The 17873-nt window shown below is 56.0% G+C and overlaps 1 protein-coding gene, 1 long non-coding RNA gene and 1 other non-coding gene across 6 annotated transcripts in view; 2 read left to right on the top strand and 1 right to left on the bottom strand.

Annotated features, from left to right (window-relative positions):
- Window positions 1-8435, bottom strand: part of CCM2 (CCM2 scaffold protein) — a 45381-nt gene extending 36946 nt beyond the window's left edge. Inside the window, exon 1 of one of the 3 annotated variants that reach the window (XM_072777225.1) lies at window positions 8325-8435. Coding sequence is in view for 2 of the 3 variants with exons in the window: in XM_072777220.1 (XP_072633321.1) it covers window positions 7918-7947 (30 nt within the window). In the remaining variant the exon portion in view is untranslated. Of the gene's footprint in view, window positions 1-7917; window positions 8066-8324 lie in introns of those variants that run through there. The other 2 variants (XM_072777220.1, XM_072777224.1) reach the window with 2 other exon arrangements.
- A 4579-nt stretch (window positions 8436-13014) lies between these two features.
- LOC140605138 (uncharacterized) lies at window positions 13015-15697 on the top strand. Of its 2 annotated transcripts, none has more exons than XR_012007872.1 (6): window positions 13015-13160; window positions 13760-13860; window positions 14374-14557; window positions 14854-15105; window positions 15338-15453; window positions 15572-15697. It is a non-coding gene; the product is annotated as an uncharacterized lncRNA (long non-coding RNA). The 2 variants fall into 2 exon arrangements; XR_012007873.1 differs by having other exon boundaries at window positions 14368-14557.
- LOC140605583 (small nucleolar RNA SNORA9) lies at window positions 13449-13580 on the top strand. Its single transcript, XR_012008222.1, has one exon. It is a non-coding gene; the product is annotated as a small nucleolar RNA SNORA9 (small nucleolar RNA).
- Window positions 15698-17873: the final 2176 nt, after the last annotated feature.

Here is a 17873-nt window from a genome sequence, read left to right as displayed (position 1 = left end):
TGTGATCTTGGAGACCCGGGATCGAGTTCCATGTTGGGCTACTTGCATGGAGCCCGCTTCTCCTTCTGCCTGTGTCTCTGCCTATCTCTCTCTCTCTCTCTCTCTCTCTCTGTGCCTCTATGAATAAATAAATAAAATCTTAAAAAAATAAAAAAAAAATAAAAAGCCAAACAGGGGATCCCTGGGTGGCTCAGCGGTTTAGCATCTGCCTTCAGCCGGGGGCGTGATCCTGGAGACCTGGGATCGAGTCCCACGTCAGGCTCCCTACATGGAGCCTGCTTCTCCCTCTGCCTGTGTCTCTGCCTCTCTCTCCCTCTGTGTGTCTCTAATTAAAAAAAAAAAAGGGATCCCTGGGTGGCGCAGCGGTTTGGTGCCTGCCTTTGGCCCAGGGCGCGATCCTGGAGACCCGGGATCGAATCCCACATCAGGCTCCTGGTGCATGGAGCCTGCTTCTCCCTCTGCCTGTGTCTCTGCCTCTCTCTCTCTCTCTCTCTGTGACTATCATAAATAAAAAAAAAAAAAAAAAAAAAAAAAAGCCAAAGAAACAAGTGTCTTTATCCCAAGTCAGGAGTGCCAGCAGGTGAAACAGCAGAGCCCACACAAGTGAGCAGCTCCAGAGCAAGTGCTCCGTACAGACAGGAACCCCAGAGGTCCACGTGGACCATTCTCATTTTCACCATTCAACTCTCCTTCCCCCTCCCGGGTTACAAGATACCCACCATCCTAAGCCTCGAACAAAAGCCCAAATTTCAACTTCCTGCTGCACTCAGTAAAGGGGATTATTTCCACTGCACACATCCAATGCCCACAATCAAATGCCTTAATTCTTGGCACGAGCCTGGCAAACAAAAACACCAACCCTGCTACTATTCAGGCACGCTTAGGAGAAAAAAGGGTAACATTTCTGGCACACACAGCTAAGGGGAAAAAAAATTTTTTTTAAGATTTTATTTATTTATTCACGAGAGACAGAGAGAGAATGGGGGGTGACAAACCCAAACCTAAACTCCCTGCATAACCATGAAAACCGAGCTACTGTTCTTGGGCGGAGGGAGGAGAGTGAGCAAGCTCAGTGGTGGGAAGAGCCAGCATGGACCTGGGCGCAGGGTCACGACAGACCCACTCAGCCCACTCTCCAGCTGCAGGCAGGATTTTGAGGCTCAGAGCCTGGGCACACAGCCTGTCACAGGCCACACAGGCATGTGGTCGGCGGCCCACAGAGCACAGCGCCAGGTCACCCTGCCACCCTGAGTAGCCTGTCCGTGTGGGATGGGACCGTGGAGACCAGGTGCTCAGAATCTCTGGGTGACACTGAGACCAATTCCCCCAATGTGGTCCTAGCATAGGACTCTTGCCACATCACCCTGATGTCCAGGGCTTGCTTCAGGATAGCCTGCTTTACTCCACTTTAACAAACACCAGGGCAGGTGGCTGCAACAGCATCCGTCCTCCCCTGGCGCTGGAGGCCGGACGTCCGAGATCCGGGCAGGGGGGCAGGAGGGGGGGAGGGCAGTCCCTCCCAACGCCTCCCCTGGGCGAGCGGATGGTCGTGTCCTCCCCAGGTCATCCCTCAGTGCGGGTCTGCATCCTGACGTCCTCTTCTGATGAGGATGCAGTCACACTGGAGCAGGGCCCACCCTAGTGACCTCGTTTACCTCATCACCTCCTTAAAGACCCCTCTCCACGTACAGACCTGTTCGTAGGTGTTGGGGCTTGGGGCTCCACCCTTCAGATTTGGGGGGAAAATAGTTCAGCCCAAGGTACCTGGGGAGGAGGAGTGGATGAGGACCAGCTGCCTGCACACTGATGATGTTCAAAGTCAAGGCACAGGAGCTTCAATACAGGAACTTCTCACGCTTGGACCTGCCGCCTTCATAACAGAAAGGCTTTCTCATTTGGTCTCCTCAAAGGAACTTTCTCTGAAGTTCCACCCTCGTGTGTCCTCTGAAGCCCCACTTCTGGCTCAGTGGCCACAGAGCTCATCTGTGTCCCCAGCATCTGGTCCTGGCACACAGTCAGCACCAGGGAACAGTCACTGGAGAGAGAGGCAACCACCAGCGGCTTCTGCGGCACAAAGGGCCGACCCCCTCCCCCCAGCCTGGGCCCAGGGCCTCCCAGAACCTCGGGGGCCCCATCCTGCACCCCACCTGCTGCTGAACATCACATACATGGTCCCCATGTGGGGTGAGCTGATACCCAGGGTGCCCCCTTCTCCCACGCCATGTGGGCACCTGCTCTCCAGACCGGATGCAGCAGCCTGAGCCGTGCTTCTCACTGCACAAAGCCTGTCTTAGGCGATCGGGTAAACCAACAGGAGGATTTCATGCTGTCACATTGGTCCTTAGAGGGTGGCTGGTCACTCTCACCAGAGAGCGGTGACGAGCCAGGCTAGTGCTGCTGACAGAAAGGAACAAACAGGACAGCAACAGTGACCATAGTCACCAAGCCCCTCAGTACAGAAGGCACTTGTCCCCGACCTCATAGGCGCAAGGCTGACAGCCCCTCTCGTTTCAGAGCAGCCTCCTTGTGGTACCATCGCTGAAAGAAATGTATTCCTCTCCAAACGATGCTCGAGCAGGAACGGAGAAGTATCATGAGGTTCGGGTATGCTCTCTGGGTCTCACAATGGCCGGCGAGTCACTGGATCTGAAGGTGGCAGGGACTCTATGGTTCCTTAGGTCGAAAACTAATAAATACAAGGTACTATGTGAATGGGAACTCTCCAAATCGGAGAGGAATGAGCCTCGTGACTGCTGGCCTCACTGAACTTGTCCACTGGCCGCTGGACCTACTGCCTCCACCAGGCACCTCCTGCCCCCCCCCACCGCCCACCTTCCAGCTCGGGGGTGCCACATGGTCACCCAAGAGTCACTGTGAAACCTATTCCAGCAGAAAGATAAAACAAGGCACAGACCCCAAAGTCCCTTCGTGAACCCCATGTGATGGCTGCGACACGTCATGACTGGCAGTTTTTAATGAGAGAAACAAAAAGGAACAGAGAAAAAAAAATCAGATTGTGTTGCTTTATATAAAGTACCATTTCTGGGACGCCTGGGTGGGTCACCGGTTGAGCGTCTGCCTTTGGCCCAGGGCGTGATCCTGGAGACCCCAGATGGAGTCCCACATCGGGCTCCCTGCATGGAGCCTGCTTCTCCTTCTCCCTGTGTCTCTTGCCTCCCTCTCTCTTTGTGTCTCTCATGAATAAATAAAATCTTTAAAAAAAGAAAAAAAGAAAAGTACCATTTCTTTAGATTTTCATTTTAGCCACATACGCACACACACACACTCACACACAAACAGACACATGCACGCTGGTGTGGAAGGCTGACAACTGGACATGCAAAGGTATAAAGGCACTGGTCCAGCCAAGCACCAGTGCCTCACAGACACCACCTGAGGGGCAATCCAGCAGCTACAGGAGCTGAGGACCCAGGACCCATAATGTGGGGGACTGCTTTCTCCCCACTTTTTATATGAAAACTCCAAAATTCCAAAAAGTAAACAGAATAACGGATGAGGAACATGCACCTCCAGCGCATTGGGCTATCTCCTCTCTGTTCTGCTTCCAGTCTGAATAAAGCAAATCTTAGGACTCACATTATCTTACCTATAAATAGCTCAGTACACATGTCTATCAATCAGACCTGGATCACATGATAGAAACATTATATCAACAAAATTAATAACTCCTTGCTAGGGGATCCCTGGGTGGCTCAGCAGTTTGGCGCCTGCCTTTGGCCCAGGGCGTGATCCTGGAGTCCCGGGATCGAGTCCCACATCGGGCTCCCGGCACGGAGCCAGCTTCTCCCTCTGCCTCTCTCTCTCTCTCCGTCTCTATCATAAATAAATAAATAAATATTTTTAAAATCTTAAAAAAAAATAATAACTCCTTGCTATCATTTAACATCCAGCCCTACATTTCTGGGGTACCTTATAACCTTTCTTTTTCTTTCTTTCTTTCCTTTTATGAAATGCAAACAAAGTAACCCAGTGTAAAAAATATTCAACTATTCAGGTTGAAAGCTTGGCCACTGATGGTTTGACCCGCCGTAGCAAAAGCAGGGACCCAAGAGAGTAGAGGCCCGGTGGTGACCTCCCACAGGCTAAGGCCTTTGTCCAATCAAGCATTCGATCCAACTTACGTGTACACCTACATTTGTCACAAAAAAGAATTACAACCTGACAGAACAGTGTCAAAACTCATGAAACTTGGATCCGTTTCATAAAGAGGCAACCTTATTCTCCAAACCCCAAATCAGGACTCATGATCTGAAAGATACCAGCCACCGTGAGGACATGTGTGCAGGATGTGTGCCCCAGCAGTCAGTCCTGCTCCCCAGGCCCCACGCCACTAGCAGCCAGTGGATATCCTGGTCCACATACGCATCCCACAGATGAACGAGGACCTGCTCATTTCCTGACCAGCTCCTCCAGCGTCCCCATCAGCCAGGATTTTCCATGACACATTACAAGGGTTCCAGTCGCCCTCATCATATGTGCCAGGGTAGCCTAAGACAAGACAGGGCTGGGGACACCTCAGAGGCTCAGTCGGTTGAGCGTCCAACTCCTGATTTTGGCTCAGGTGCTGATCTCAGGGTCATATCGAGCCCCAGGCCGGGCTCCCCACTGGGTGTGGAATCTGCTTAAAATTCTCTCTCCCTCTCCCGTCTTCCCCATTGAAAGAAAGAGAAAAATGAACGGACAGAACTGTACCTGGGGCCACCTTATATGAAATCCACTCTGTCCTACTTATTTTCTGGCAGTTCACAGACTCCTGTCCTGAGGCATTAGAAGAAGCCTGAATAACTGCTTGACAAGAAACCAGGACAAGTGTCTGAAGACATGAAAACGCCTACCAATCCACATTTATAAAGTATAAATCTGGGGGCGGCTGGCTCCCTCGGTCAGTACAGCATGTGACTCTTGATCTCAGGGTCATGAGTTCAAGCTCCATGATGAGCCTAGAGCCTACTTTAAAAAAAGTCAAAATCAAAATACAAAATAAAGGTTTAATCTGCAATTTTCGGGGCACTTGGGTGGCCCAGTTGGTTGAGCAGCTGCCTTTGGCCTGGGTCATGATCTCGAGGTCCTGGGATGGAGCCCCACATCAAGCTCCCCCGGTCAGCAGGGGGTCTGCTTCTCCCTCTCCCTCTGCCCACCTGTGTGTTCTCTCTCTCAAATAAATAAAATCTTAAAAAAAAAAAAATCTGTAATTCTGAGGGAGCTCACTGGAAAGAACTTTTTTTAAATATTTTATTTATTTGGGATCCCTGGGTGGCTCAGCCATTTAGCACCTGCATTCAGCCCAAATTGACCCCGGGTCTCCAGGATTGAGTCCCACGTCAGGCTCCCTGCATGGAGCCTGCTTCTCCCTCTGCCTGTGTCTCTGCCTCTCTAGGTCTCTCATAAGTAAATAAATAAATAAATAAATTATAATTATTTATCTATTTGACAAAGAGAGCTCGAGCTGGAGGGTGGGGCAGAGAGGCAGAAACAGACTCCCCATTGAGCAGGGAGGAAGCCTGACATGGGGCTCAACCCCAGGGCCCTGAAATCATGACCTGAGCTAAAGACACATGCTTCACCGAGAGCCCCCCCCAGACGCCCCTGAAGAAGGAATTTAAATGGCTGAACTGTACTTTCATAAAACTATTAGGTCCTTACTTCCACTGTTTTAGCTTGAATTTGTGTGTAACTTTTAAAATAGACTAATCTGGTTATGTGACCATAATGAGAACAACGTAAGCACCAAATTTCATGAGTGGAGGTGACCTCACTGCACGAGGAGCAGAGCAGGAAGGTTCTGGCCAGAAGCAGCAGGGAAAGTGTGCTAAGTCGTGGCCTGGATAGGAATTCACGTCCCAGAGCTGTCTGGCTGGCCTGCCTATGGGAACATGAGCTAGGGCAGGGGCAGACCACAGAGAAAACACAGAGCTCCTGGCTTAGGCAACTATGTAACCAGTGATTATCTTCTCCAACAGACACAATGAAATTCATCATCAAAAAAAAAAAAAAAAAAAGAAATTCAGCATCAACCTTCTCCAGCCTGAATGTTAACACTGCTCCTAACTCTGAAATTGTTGAGTTGTTTTGTTTCTTATTTTTTTAAAGATTTTTATTTATTTTTTTTAAGATTTTATTTATTTATTCATAGAGACAGAGAGAGAGGCAGAGACACAGGTAGAGGAAGAAGCAGGCATCATACAGAGAGCCCGACGTGGGACTCGATCCAGGGTCTCCAGGATCACGCCCTGGGCTGCAGGCGGCGCTAAACCACTGAGCTATTTATTTATTCTTGAGAGACACAGAGAGAGACAGACACAGGCTAAGGGAAAAGCATGTTTCCTGCAGGGAGCCTGATGCAGGACTTGATCCTGGGACCCTGGGGTCACAACCTGAGCTAAAGCAGACAATTAACCACTGGGCCACCCAAGCATCCCTAAAATTCTTGATTTTTACTGGCTTCTCACTTCTATTTTAAAAGCTCAGGAATATCTCACGGATTCTTTGTCTCTCTCAACATTGTGGAATATTCTACTTTTCCTACCAAACCTTGTAGAAGGTTCTAGAAAGAAGTCAGTGTACCTATCCCCTGCTCCCCCATCACTGACAGTTTAGCATCCATTCTAAGGAGGTGAGCCTCTGTAGCCAGCACCTTCTGGCCCGAGTGTGGAAGATGCTTCCAGGCCAAGCCCCAAGATCTGCTTGGGACATGAGCACCACTGGCAGCCAGGAGTGCTGGGGTCAGGCCATCTCCGGTGGGGGCCCTGGTCCACCTGCCTGCTGTATAACAGGGGAAGATGCAATGTGGAGCCTTCTCCCAGCTGTGGCAGAAACATTAAGCTCAGCTCTCCCCCTTTGTGGTGGGCAGCACCCCCCTGCAGTCTAGCGCTGGCAGAATGAATCACTTGCTCGGGCTGTTTTCCAGACTTAGGAACTGCAACTGGTACCGTACTTGAATGAGACACACATTCACGACACAGCAAGGAGAGAGAGAGAGAGAGAGAGAGAGAGAGAGCGCGCCACACGATCCCCCAGGACCACCTGGCCACACCGGATTTCAAGCACAGCCTTCCAAAAATGGTGCATCATGTGAAACAAGGTGCGGAGTCAGAGGATGGGCACAGCTGCCTCCAGCCGGCTGTGCAGACTGGGGAGAGCAGAGGACCTCCCAAAGTCTGAAACTCGTGCACCCGAAGTGCACATTAACGAAATCCAGCAGATGAGAAATCCTCTACCTGAGAAAGGAGAAATTTCATTGAAATCTGGTTTTTTTCTTAATGGCCTCTCCGCTATTAGTCTCCTGAAAATGAGTTTATCAACTACTCCAGCCTACAGTTAAAGCCACATTTGTAAAAGGACACAAACTAAGGAGCCCCTTAAACTGTGTCCGAAATCCAAGCTCCAAATGGAGTGACCCTGCAAACGCTGAGCGAGCCGCGAGCAGCTGTCCCTAAGCACAGCTTCTCCCTTCTTCGGAATCAGGACGCAGAGGTCCCTTGGGCAGCGGAGACCCCGGCCCTGGAGAGCCCCCGGGGCCCGCCCGCGCGCGCGCCCCTTCCCCGGCCCGGCGGAGCCCGCGGGCAGGGCCATGTGCACAGCCCGGGTTTGGGGGACGCGCTGACCGGAAGGGGCGGAAAGGCGTGGCTCCTTCCTCCCCGCGGGGCGGGCCGGGCGGAGGACCACCTAGCCCCATTGTCCAGGGACTCGCCTCCCGGCGCATCCGCGGACACCGACCCCCGCCGCCCGGGCCCAGCGCGCGAGGTCCGCCGGGGGCCCCAGCCTGCCGGCCCCGCTGTCCCCCGACCTCCCCCCGACCGGCGGCGGCGGCGCCTCCCGGTCCAGCCTCGGCCCCCCCGCCCCGCCCTGGGGTCCAGCCCGGCCCGGCCCGGGGAGCACGCTGCCGCTGCCGCTCACCTTCTTGCCCTTCTTGCCCTCCTCCTCCATGTCGCCGCGAGCGGCTCCCGCGGCCCGGCCCGGCCCGCCCCGGGAGCCCCGCGCCGCCCGCGGCCGCTACATGCTCGCCCGGCCCCGCGGCCGCCGTCGCCGCCGCTCCTGCGCCTCCAGCCCGCGCGGCCGCAGTCTCCCGCCGCGGCCGCCAGGGGACGTCCGCGCCCCGCACCCCGCACCCCGCACTTCCGGGCCGAGGCGACGCCCCGCCCCCGGCCCCGCCCCCGCCCTCGGGGCCCCCGGGGACGCGCCCGCCTGGGCCCGCCCCCTCGGCCGCGGGAGCGCGCCTGTCGCGCCCCTACCCCGCCCCACCCCTTCAGGGAGGGCGGGAGAGCGCCAGCCCCGCCCCAGCCCGTCCTCTGCCCGTCCCCTGCCTCTCAGGGCTCCAGGAACCGCTTCAACTTTTCAATTCTGCCGCCATCTTTAGGGCAGCCACTTCCCGGCGTGCCTCGCGCTCGGGAAGGGCCCCCCCCCCCCGCCGCCTCGGGCCGACGGGAAACAGGGGCGGGGCCACGATGAGGGGGAGGAGCTATTCAGTAGGTGAGGGGCGTGGCCTGTGGGGAGGGAGGGGCTCGCAGGAAGGTGAGGCTTGCGTGGCTGGTGGGGAGGGGCTGGGAGGCGGGGGGCCTGCGTGAAGGGGTGTGGCTAGCAGGGAGGGAAGGGCGGGGCCGGCAGCAAGGTGGGGGCGGGGCCTGTGGGGAAGGGGCCGGCGGGGCCGGCGGAGCCGGGGAGGGGAGGGGGCGGGGCTGGCCGGGGAGGGGGCGGGGCTTGGACTCTGGTGGGCGGGGCTGGTAGGAAGGGGGCGGGGCGAAGCTACTTCCTTTCTCTTTCTCAATTCGCCGGGTACCTTCAGGGCCCCAGTGACGCCCCTTTAAGCCTTCCTGCGCTTCAGCACCCGTGTTGCTTAAGCCCTCAGGAAGGTGGGGTGCGGTAGGACGCAACTCCTGGCCCCCGTCGGGACAAAGCGCAACCGGCCACTAGCTACCAGGCTGTGTCAACGTCCGCCCCTCCGCAGGCTGGGGTCGGCCGCGTCCCGCCACGAGCTGCCAGTGAGCCCCTTGCAGCGCCCCTAGAGAGTGAACTGACACTTGTGTTAAGTGGTGACCTCTGCCAGCTGTCCGTGCATCCCTTCCAGCTCCGCTCGTGCTCCTTTCCTGCCCTGCGCGCTAGAGCCGGACCCTCTGAGCCTCCCCCGTCCCCGATGGACCCTGCACTGGAGCCAGGCCCTCTGCGCCTCCTCTGTCCCCGGATGGCCCAGCGCTGCAGAGCTGTGCAGCAGGAAGCACTGGGAGGCGGTGTGGGAGGCAAGGCCTCCAGGGAGCTCCTAGGCAGGCACCTGCAGCCTCTGCGGCCTCCCCGCCACAGGGGCAGCTTCTCACAGCTCCGGGGCCTTGGAGCACCTGCCTCCGAGGGAACTTAGCAACCCTCCGTGACCAGCTTTCCCTAGGCTCTACAAGGACTCCCAGCGAGTCCTGCGGGTGCTTCTCCAGCATGTGCGGAGCTGTCGCTAGGCTCTCAGCCCTGGGGGGAAGGGGTCTCTTTTCTGGGAGCTTCATCTCAGCCCTCAGAGTAGTAGCTGCATCTTGTATTTAGAATCCTCGTGTTCTTCAGACCTCTCCTTGCTTTAACCAGCCAACCCTTTGTTGCTCTGCTATACTTAACACTTGTTTGTATAGCAACCCCAGGCATATTCCAGGTCCTTTGGCACATAGAGCGGAGGTGGGTGAAAACATCTTTCACTCTACCTTTTTTTTTTTTTTAAGATTTTATTCATTTATTCATGAGAGACACAGAGAGGGAGAGGCAGAGACACAGGCAGAGGGAGAAGCAGGCTCCATGCAGGGAGCACGACATGGGACTCGATCCCAGGACCCGGGGTCACGCCCTGAGCTAGAAGGCATATGCTCAACTACTGAGCCACCTGGGTGTCCCTCACTCTATCTCCTGCACTAATTTAGCAGCCACATCCCCAAACACAAACAAGGCAGTGGACCTAGCAATTAGTCTCCCACTCATGTACCTTCACATATTTTGCAGCAGAGAACACTCCTCAAACTCCCCTTAGCCTGTGTGTCAGGAAAAACCCACTCTCCTCCTGTGCCTCCTTTGCTCTTACATGGCTGGCACTCTCTCAACACTGCTGACATCAGACGTCCAAGGGTTTTCCCCACACCAAGAAGTTCTGTGATTCCAGCAGAATGTCCCACACTTTAACTCACTTGGCAGCATCTACCCAGACATGGCATCAGATCCCAGGGGTTGAGGACTCAGTCCCATAAGACTGCCCACACAGATGCCAACAGCAGTCCAGGCTGTTACCTGTGCTAATTGGCTATTAATCTGGGCTCCCACAAGCCTCTCTTGAGCTCAGTTAACTTGCTAGAGTGGCTCACAGAACTCAGGAAAACAGTTCACTTACTGCTTACCAGTTTATTATAAAAGGACATGATAGGGGCTGTCTCAGTGAGTGGGCCAGGGCCCTAGGGTCCTCAGGGTTCTTGGATTGAGCCCTGCGTCATCCCACATCGTCTGAGCTCCCTGCTTAACAGAGAGTCTGCTTCTCCCTCTCTCTCTGCCCTTCCCCCATCCTCTCTGACTTTCCCTGTCACATAAATAAATTCTTTTTTTTTTTCTTTAAAGGACACGATAAAGAAAACTGGTAAACATTCAGATGGGAGAGATGCCTACGGCGAGGTGTAGGGACAGGCACACGGAGTCCCCATGTCTCTCTGGGGGCACCACTCTACCAGCACCTCCAACGTGTTCACCAACCAAGAAGCTCTTTCCACCCCATAATTTGGGGGAAATAAGGAGGACCAAACAAATGAGAACAAGCAAGGCTATTTGTCCAGAGCCTGCTATAATGAGGGAGTCACTGCATCCCTTGGTTTGGTAGAGGCCCAAAGGCAGGTGGGGAGGGGGAGAACTTCATGGCTGAAAGATGGGGACTCAGAGCTGCCCTGCAGGGGCCGGGGGCCTAAGGAGCAGGAGGTGCTCTAAGTGGACGTGGGGCATGCCATGTGTTTGGTTTTCTCTGGTTGGTCCTGAGTTGGAACTGGGAACAAAAATTAGGTAAGATGTCAGGTGCTGACCAAGTCCTGGCTCTCTGGCTTATCTGGATTGTTATGTGGTATCGTGTGGCTTCCTGGGTTGTCACTAGAGACAGCAGTCTGAATTCCCCCAAGTATGACTTCTAGCAGCCAGCTTCCAGGGCGGGGTGGGGGTGGGGGGTCTTCTGCAGAGGAGGGCCTCATTTCTGAGCAGGCTGCACCAGGTCAGCTGGTGAGGTCTATGAATGGTCTGGCCGCTGGCCACGTGTTTATGCAGTTTCTCATAACCCACAGGATGAGGCAGCTGCCGTGCTCAGAGAACACAATATTCCTCCCAAGGTCACACCTCAGTTGCAAAGTGTCCAGAGGGCCTCCTTCCTCTTACCAGTAACCTTCCGAGCCCACCCTGTGGCCCCATCTCATGAACAAAATGACCGGAAAGGCCTGGGGGGGTGTTTAGTCAGTGAAGCGTCCAACTCTTGGTTTCAGCCCAGGTCATGATCTGAGGGTCCTGGAATCAAGCCCTGCATGGGGCTCCCTTTGCCTCTCGCTCCCCGGCTTGCAATCTTGTTCTCTCTGTGTCAGTTAAATAATTTTTTTAAAAAATAGGGACGCCTGGGTCGCTCAGTGGTTGAGCATCTGCCTTCTGTTCAGGTCATGATCCCGGGATCCTGGGATCGAGTCCTACATCGGCCTTCCCACGGGAAGCCTGCTTCTCCCTCTGCCTATGTCTGTATGTTTCATGAATAAATAAAATCTTTTTTTAAAAGAATATGATAAGTAATTACTCAATGCAATCCCAAACCTTCCAAAACTTCCTTTCTACTCTTGCAATGAGACGCAGCACAGCTGTCTCTAGGGTTCTCTCTTTGAAGCAGGTTAATAAACCAAATTTAGGGATACCTGGTTTGTCCCTGGTGGATCTGGCTGTTGGGCTCTTTCACCCAGTTGAAGTAGCACCTCTTCCACTAAATCTTCAGATGCAACTTTTCCCTCCTCCAGCCTGAGAGTGCTTTCTCTGCATCTCCTGATGCTAGAGTCAACCATGCTCAGACATTCCCTCTACTAAACTATAAGGTCCTTTAGGGACTGCATGGGCTTCCTCTTTGTATCCAAGAAGTTCTAGTGAGACAAATGACACACACCTGACCAGGCTGAGACAGGAGGGCACTGATGGTTCCTAGACACGGTCTCATACAGATGCCTTCCCACTAGACTCGAGTTTTCCAGAACGCCCTGAACACTGGAGATTTATCAACTGGCCTGCTCGGAGGTAGTTTTCTCCGACCCACATGTTGGCTAGATTCCAACTAACTGGTGCGGTTTGTTCTTTATTTTTTTAAGATTTTATTTATTATTTATTCATGAGAGACACAGAGAGAGGCAGAGACATACGCAGAGGGAGAAGCAGGCTCCATGTAGGGAGCCTGACGTGGGACTCGATCCCGGGTCTCCAGGATCAGGCCCTGGGCTGAAGTCGGCGCTAGACTGCTGAGCCACCCGGGCTGCCCTGTTCTTTATTTTGTTAAGTGAATGTTTTCCCCATTCCCAAGGCTGAGAAGAATTCAGTGTTTTCATTCCGGTCCCTGATGCCCATCAACTAGCTCCCTCGTGAGAACAAAACGGCTAGCAAGTACCTAAGTCGGAGCTCCTCGCTCCGCTGTGCCCCCGGGGCCCCCGCCCCCCGCCGGCTTCCAGCCGCGCAGCCTTGGCAGCTCCGTGCGTCCAGAGCGGGGATGGAAGTAAAACCCCACCGCCCTCCGCCCAGACGGCCGCTCCGCAGAGGCAGGGAATAAAGAAAACATTTCTATGGACAAGGATCAAGGCAGAAACGGATGCGCATCGCGGGCACCGCGCTGAACGGCTGCTCGGCGTCCGCGGGCGGGGCGCCGGACCGGGCCTAGCTGCGCGCTCGCCGGGCCGCGGTGGGCGCCCAGACGTGAACCGGAAGGACCGGGCCCGCGGCCGGGGCGGAACTTCCGCCTGCGCCCTGTGACGTCACCGCACCCGGCTTCCGGTGGGCTGCGTGAGGACGCGACGCGCGGCGGGAGGAGGAGCGCGGGAGTCGTGTGTCTCTGGCGACTCCGGGGCGCCGGCATCCGAGGCCATCCGAGGCCGTCGGGGTTCCAGGCGGTGCCCCGCCGCACCGGCTGAGGCCCGGTGAGCAGCGGCCGCCGTGCGGGCCGAGCGCTCGAGGCGATGGGGTCGCGGCTCGTCGGAGCGCGGCGCGGACTGACCCCCCCGCTCCCGAGCCTCCGAGGGCCGAGCGCGGGGTAGTGGCGGCGCCCGGCCGTCCCGGAGCCCGCCCGAGGGGCTCGGCCTGCGGCTGCGGAGTGCGAGCGGAGCGCGGCCTGCGTGCGAGGAGGACTGCGGGGAGAGGCCGCGGCGGGGCGCGCTGCTGCTGGGCGTCGGGGTGCGGGGGCGCCCCGCTCGGCGGCCCTCGGGGCCCGGCAAGCGTCCAGCGTGCTGGGGTCTGCGGTGACCCTGTGCATTCCTGCACCGCTTGCCACAGCATCCTGAGACGGTTTGAGGCCTTGCCCTGCTCCATCCAGAGCGAGGTTATAGAAATTTCAGACAGGCTGCCGCCTCCTCCGGCTGCCGCGCTGACCTGGGCCACGTGTGGTCCCACGAGGCTGGTCAAGCGGCGACGGTCGGGGACCGTGCAGGTTGCGGAGCCCCCCGCCTGAACAGGCGCTCGGGACTGGGCCGTTTGCTGGGTGCCCGGCTCCCTGCTCACGCTGTTTCCTGACCCTCCACAGCCCCACGCACGCTAAAAATGAAGCTCAGGAGGAGTGGGGCCGCCCTCGGCAAATACCGCGTAGAAGGAGCGAGGGGCAAGGCTGGCCCCGCAGAGCCAGAGGTGAGGTTCCGCGCCCGCGCTGCTGCAGGGAGGCTTCGGGACCAGCCGGCTTGCTTGACTCGTAAACCTTAGTTCCCCGCGAGGTTCAGATCTTTGACCACCAGGAGGTGGTCTCGGTTGCACACGAGCAGGGTCGCCCAGCCAGAAACCCCCTCCAGGCATCGCGTCTGTTCCCTTCCCCATGCCTGAGCAGGAGGGAGGAGTGGGATCTTGACGTGGGTGGAGGGTCATGGCAGGGCAGCAGAGCCTTGGGCTCCTTTGGGTGGCTGGCCAGGCCACACCAACTCTCCGAGGCCAAGGCTTCCCGTAGACTTGGGGTCTGCTGTGTCTTCTGTCCAGGTGCAGACACTGAGCACACTGGGAGTTGGCTGCACCTTGGCTCATCTTTTTCTTTTTTCTTTTCTTTTCTTTCTCTTTCTCTTTCCTTCCTCCTTTTCCTTTCTTTTCTTTCCTTCCTTCCTTCCTTCCCTTCCTTCCTTTCCTTCCGGTTTTATTTATTTATGAGAGACACAGAGAGAGGCGGAGACACAGAGTGAGAAGCAGGCACCATGCAGGGAGACCGACTCAGGACTCAATCCCAGAACTCCAGGATCACATCCTGGCTGAAGGCAGCGCTAAACCGCTGAGCCGCCAGTGCTGCCCATTGGCCCATCTTTCTGAGGACGTTCGTGTGGCATGCAGCCGCAGGATGGAGGAGGTAATACAGAGCTGGCCTGCCTGCCCTCTGATGCTAGGGGTCCAGCTCTCCTATACCTCGTGGCCCACCACACATGCCAAGTGTCCTCTGGCTCCCATGTGTCACCCTGTGGGCACTGGGACTGGCAGGAGGTGCCACGCTCTGGCTGCTCCTGTGGAGAAGCATCAGCTGTTCCTCTCTCTAATCAGAGCCTCTTATGTCTCACCAGCATCCTTGAAATTGGGGGGCCACCTTGTCGGTCGTGGGACGGAATAGATCAGTCTCATCTCTTGTCTGACTGGCGCCTCTCCCGGCAGGCTCTGCTCTGGGTCCCTGCCCAGCACAGGATGTACAGTCTGCCCTCACCTGAGCCAGGTGCCAGAGCCAGAAGAACGCCGACAGGACAGGTGGCCTGGTCATCACTGCGTGGCTGTGTCTGCGATCTGCCGCGGTACACGTGCTGGAGAGGCCTGTCTTCACTTCTGTTCATTCCCATGAGCCCACCCCACCCCCACCAGAGAAGAAGTTAAGAACCACCAACTTGGTCTGACCTTCGTCTCCTAAGTCAGGTGATTGAATTCCAGAAAGGTTCATTGACTGCCTTTGAGACTTGGGATTCGACCAGGACCCTGGGAAGATCAGGCTGCTGCCAGAGTCCCATCACAGAGGCCCCGCAGCCCACCGTTTGGGGGGGTGGGTAGTGGCAGATCCAGATTCAGGTCCCATCACAGGTCTCTTAGGGGTAACAGGCTCCGAATAGTCCCTGGTCTTGTGCTCAGGGTGTTTGCTTGATATTCACAGCCAGTCCAGGTGCCTTGATCTCCTGCCAGAGGTCAGCGCCGGGGGTGTGGCCTGCCCATCATACACTGCAGGGGTGCAGCTGGATCTGAGCGGCCTTTGTGCCCCACCCCCAGCAGGTATGCTTCCTCACTGGCTACCCTTCTGGGAGGAGATGAAATTTCTGGCTCAGGTGCCGAGTGGGAGTGGGTGGCTCGGCCTGCTATGCATGTCTGACTGACATTTCTCTGCCTGCAGGTTTGGATGCCATGCTGTCCACTCCCAATATGGGTCCCTGCTCTACCTCAGGGCCCAGGCTTCTCTGACCTCTCCTGTGTGGGAAATGAGGGGTGGTTAATAAACAGTCTTTTTAGTTTGGGTGCAGCCAGCTGTGTGTGTCTCCTTGCCTCATGTGGGATCCAGGGAGCAAGAGCCCTGCCGCCAGGAAGGGAGCAGCTGCTGAGTTCCTTCGGCCTGACGAGTCTTTGCAGTGTGCTGAGTGGGTGATGGGCTACAACAGGTGCCATTGCAGGCATCCCCCCCCGGGGATCCTGGGTGGGCTCTGTCACCTTGACAGGCTTGTCCGCCTCTAGTCCTCCTCCCTGTGCGGTGGTCACTTCAGAGCAGGGCTCATCTCCATACATGGGCACACAGAGGTGTCCAGGCCCATGTGTGCGTGAAAGTAACACGTGCAGATGCAATGAGCCACCTTCACACTCCATATGGTACTGAGGTTGTGAGTGGAGAGGTACCCCGAGTCCTAGCAACTGTACCCTGAAACCCTCCTATCCCCCCATGCACACCCGGGTCGATGGGGAAAAGTGGAAGGTGGCCTCTCAGGAGCCCTGGTTCCACACACCCTGAGATGGGCTGGATGGAGATCAGAGAGCCGGGGACTGGGAGGGAGATTGGCATCTGTAGTGAAGGTGGGAGGGGGGGTGTCCCCCAGGGCCAGGGTGGGGCCCCAGCAACTGGCTTCCCCAGCTGACCTGCAAGGTCTGTCCCACCTGACAGGGGAGATGGCATGCAGTGTCACCCCAGCCTTGGGACAAATGAGGCATGAGAGACAAATCCCACCAACCCCAGTGAGGCTCCAGGTTCCACAACAGCAGGCTCTCCCCCAGGGGCCAAATCCCCAACCTCAGAACCCTCTTGACATTTCTACTAGAAAAAGACCCAAGAACTGAGACGCCTGGGTGGCTCAGGGGTTGGGCGTCTGCCTTCTACTCAGGGTGTGATCCCTTCCTGCGTGGAGCCTGCTTCTCCCTCTGCCTGTGTCTCTGCCTCTCTCTGTGTCTCATGAATAAAGTCTTAAAAAAAAAATCCAAGAACTGTCCAGTGACGTGAAAATCCTGTCCAGTTCAGGTTTCAGAACAGGGGCTGAATTCCTCTCCATTTAAACCAAGGCTGGAGAACCTTCCCCCTGCAACCAGGGGTTGAGAGGTTGGGGAAGTGAAACCCAGGACCAGAGGGACCAGATTCTCCTGAGTGTCAGTGTGGAAAAGCCCTTCAAAAGCACCAACCCCAGAGGGGATGTACAGGGGACTCCCCAAAGCTTTGGAGGATGACCTGAGTCCCTATGGAAGTGTCAGGCCAACAGCCCCTGAGGATGGTGCACAAGGCCGTGGCCTGGATTTATGGGCTTTTGAGTAAGCACTCCCAACTTACTGGGTATCTATTTGTCATAATGAATTTGAAGGCAAAACCGTCCTTAACTTGCGTGTCGATTCTTTTAGAGATTTTTTTTTTTATAAATTTTTATTTTTATTTATTTATGATAGTCACAGAGAGAGAGAGAGGCAGAGACATAGGCAGAGGGAGAAGCAGGCTCCATGCACCGGGAGCCCGACGTGGGATTCGATCCCGGGTCTCCAGGATCGCGCCCTGGGCCAAAGGCAGGCGCCAAACCGCTGCGCCACCCAGGGTTTTAGAGTTTAAAAAATGAGCTCATCGAAAGGCAATTATTACACTAGCTTTTTGAGTATAGAATCCCCAAGGCAGCATGCGGATGACTCACTTGGCAAATACTTGGGCCTCCCGGGGTCGGTGTTGAGAGAACTGCCTCCTGGAGGATGCCATGGGGTCAATCGAAGTGGCTGTTGGGAGACAGATCTCAGCCAGCCAGAGACTTGTGAGGAAACAGGTGGGACGGGAGGGCTCTCCACGCCTTTCCTGAACCTTACGACTGAAGGGCCAGGCTAGGGGGCTGGGGATGGCCTCCCGAGGACCATCCACAGGCCTGGGTTGCGGCCCCACTGGAATCTCAGCCTGAGGAACCTGGCCCGCCAGCCCCGCTGTGCGGTGGGACATGAAGCCGGTTTTCTCACATCCCAGTGTGTCCTTGCACACTTTGAAGAATGCTTACCCTAGGCCGTGCCCCCAAAGGCCTGGGCACTGGCATTTCCCACTGCTTATCAAGATCCAAAGTACCTAGCCAAAAACGTGCCTAGTGTGGAGCTCTGGGTGTTACACATAGAGGGTTGGTAGCCGTGAGCACGTCAAGCCACACAGATGCTGTCCTGGGCGGGGTGACAGGTGGGCACAGGGACCACTGAGGGTC

Source organism: Canis lupus, chromosome 15, assembly GCF_048164855.1.
Source record: "Canis lupus baileyi chromosome 15, mCanLup2.hap1, whole genome shotgun sequence".
In the NCBI taxonomy this organism is placed as follows: domain Eukaryota; kingdom Metazoa; phylum Chordata; class Mammalia; order Carnivora; family Canidae; genus Canis; species Canis lupus.
The sequence above is the reverse complement of the archived record's forward strand: the minus strand, read 5'-3'. Positions and strand labels throughout refer to the sequence as shown.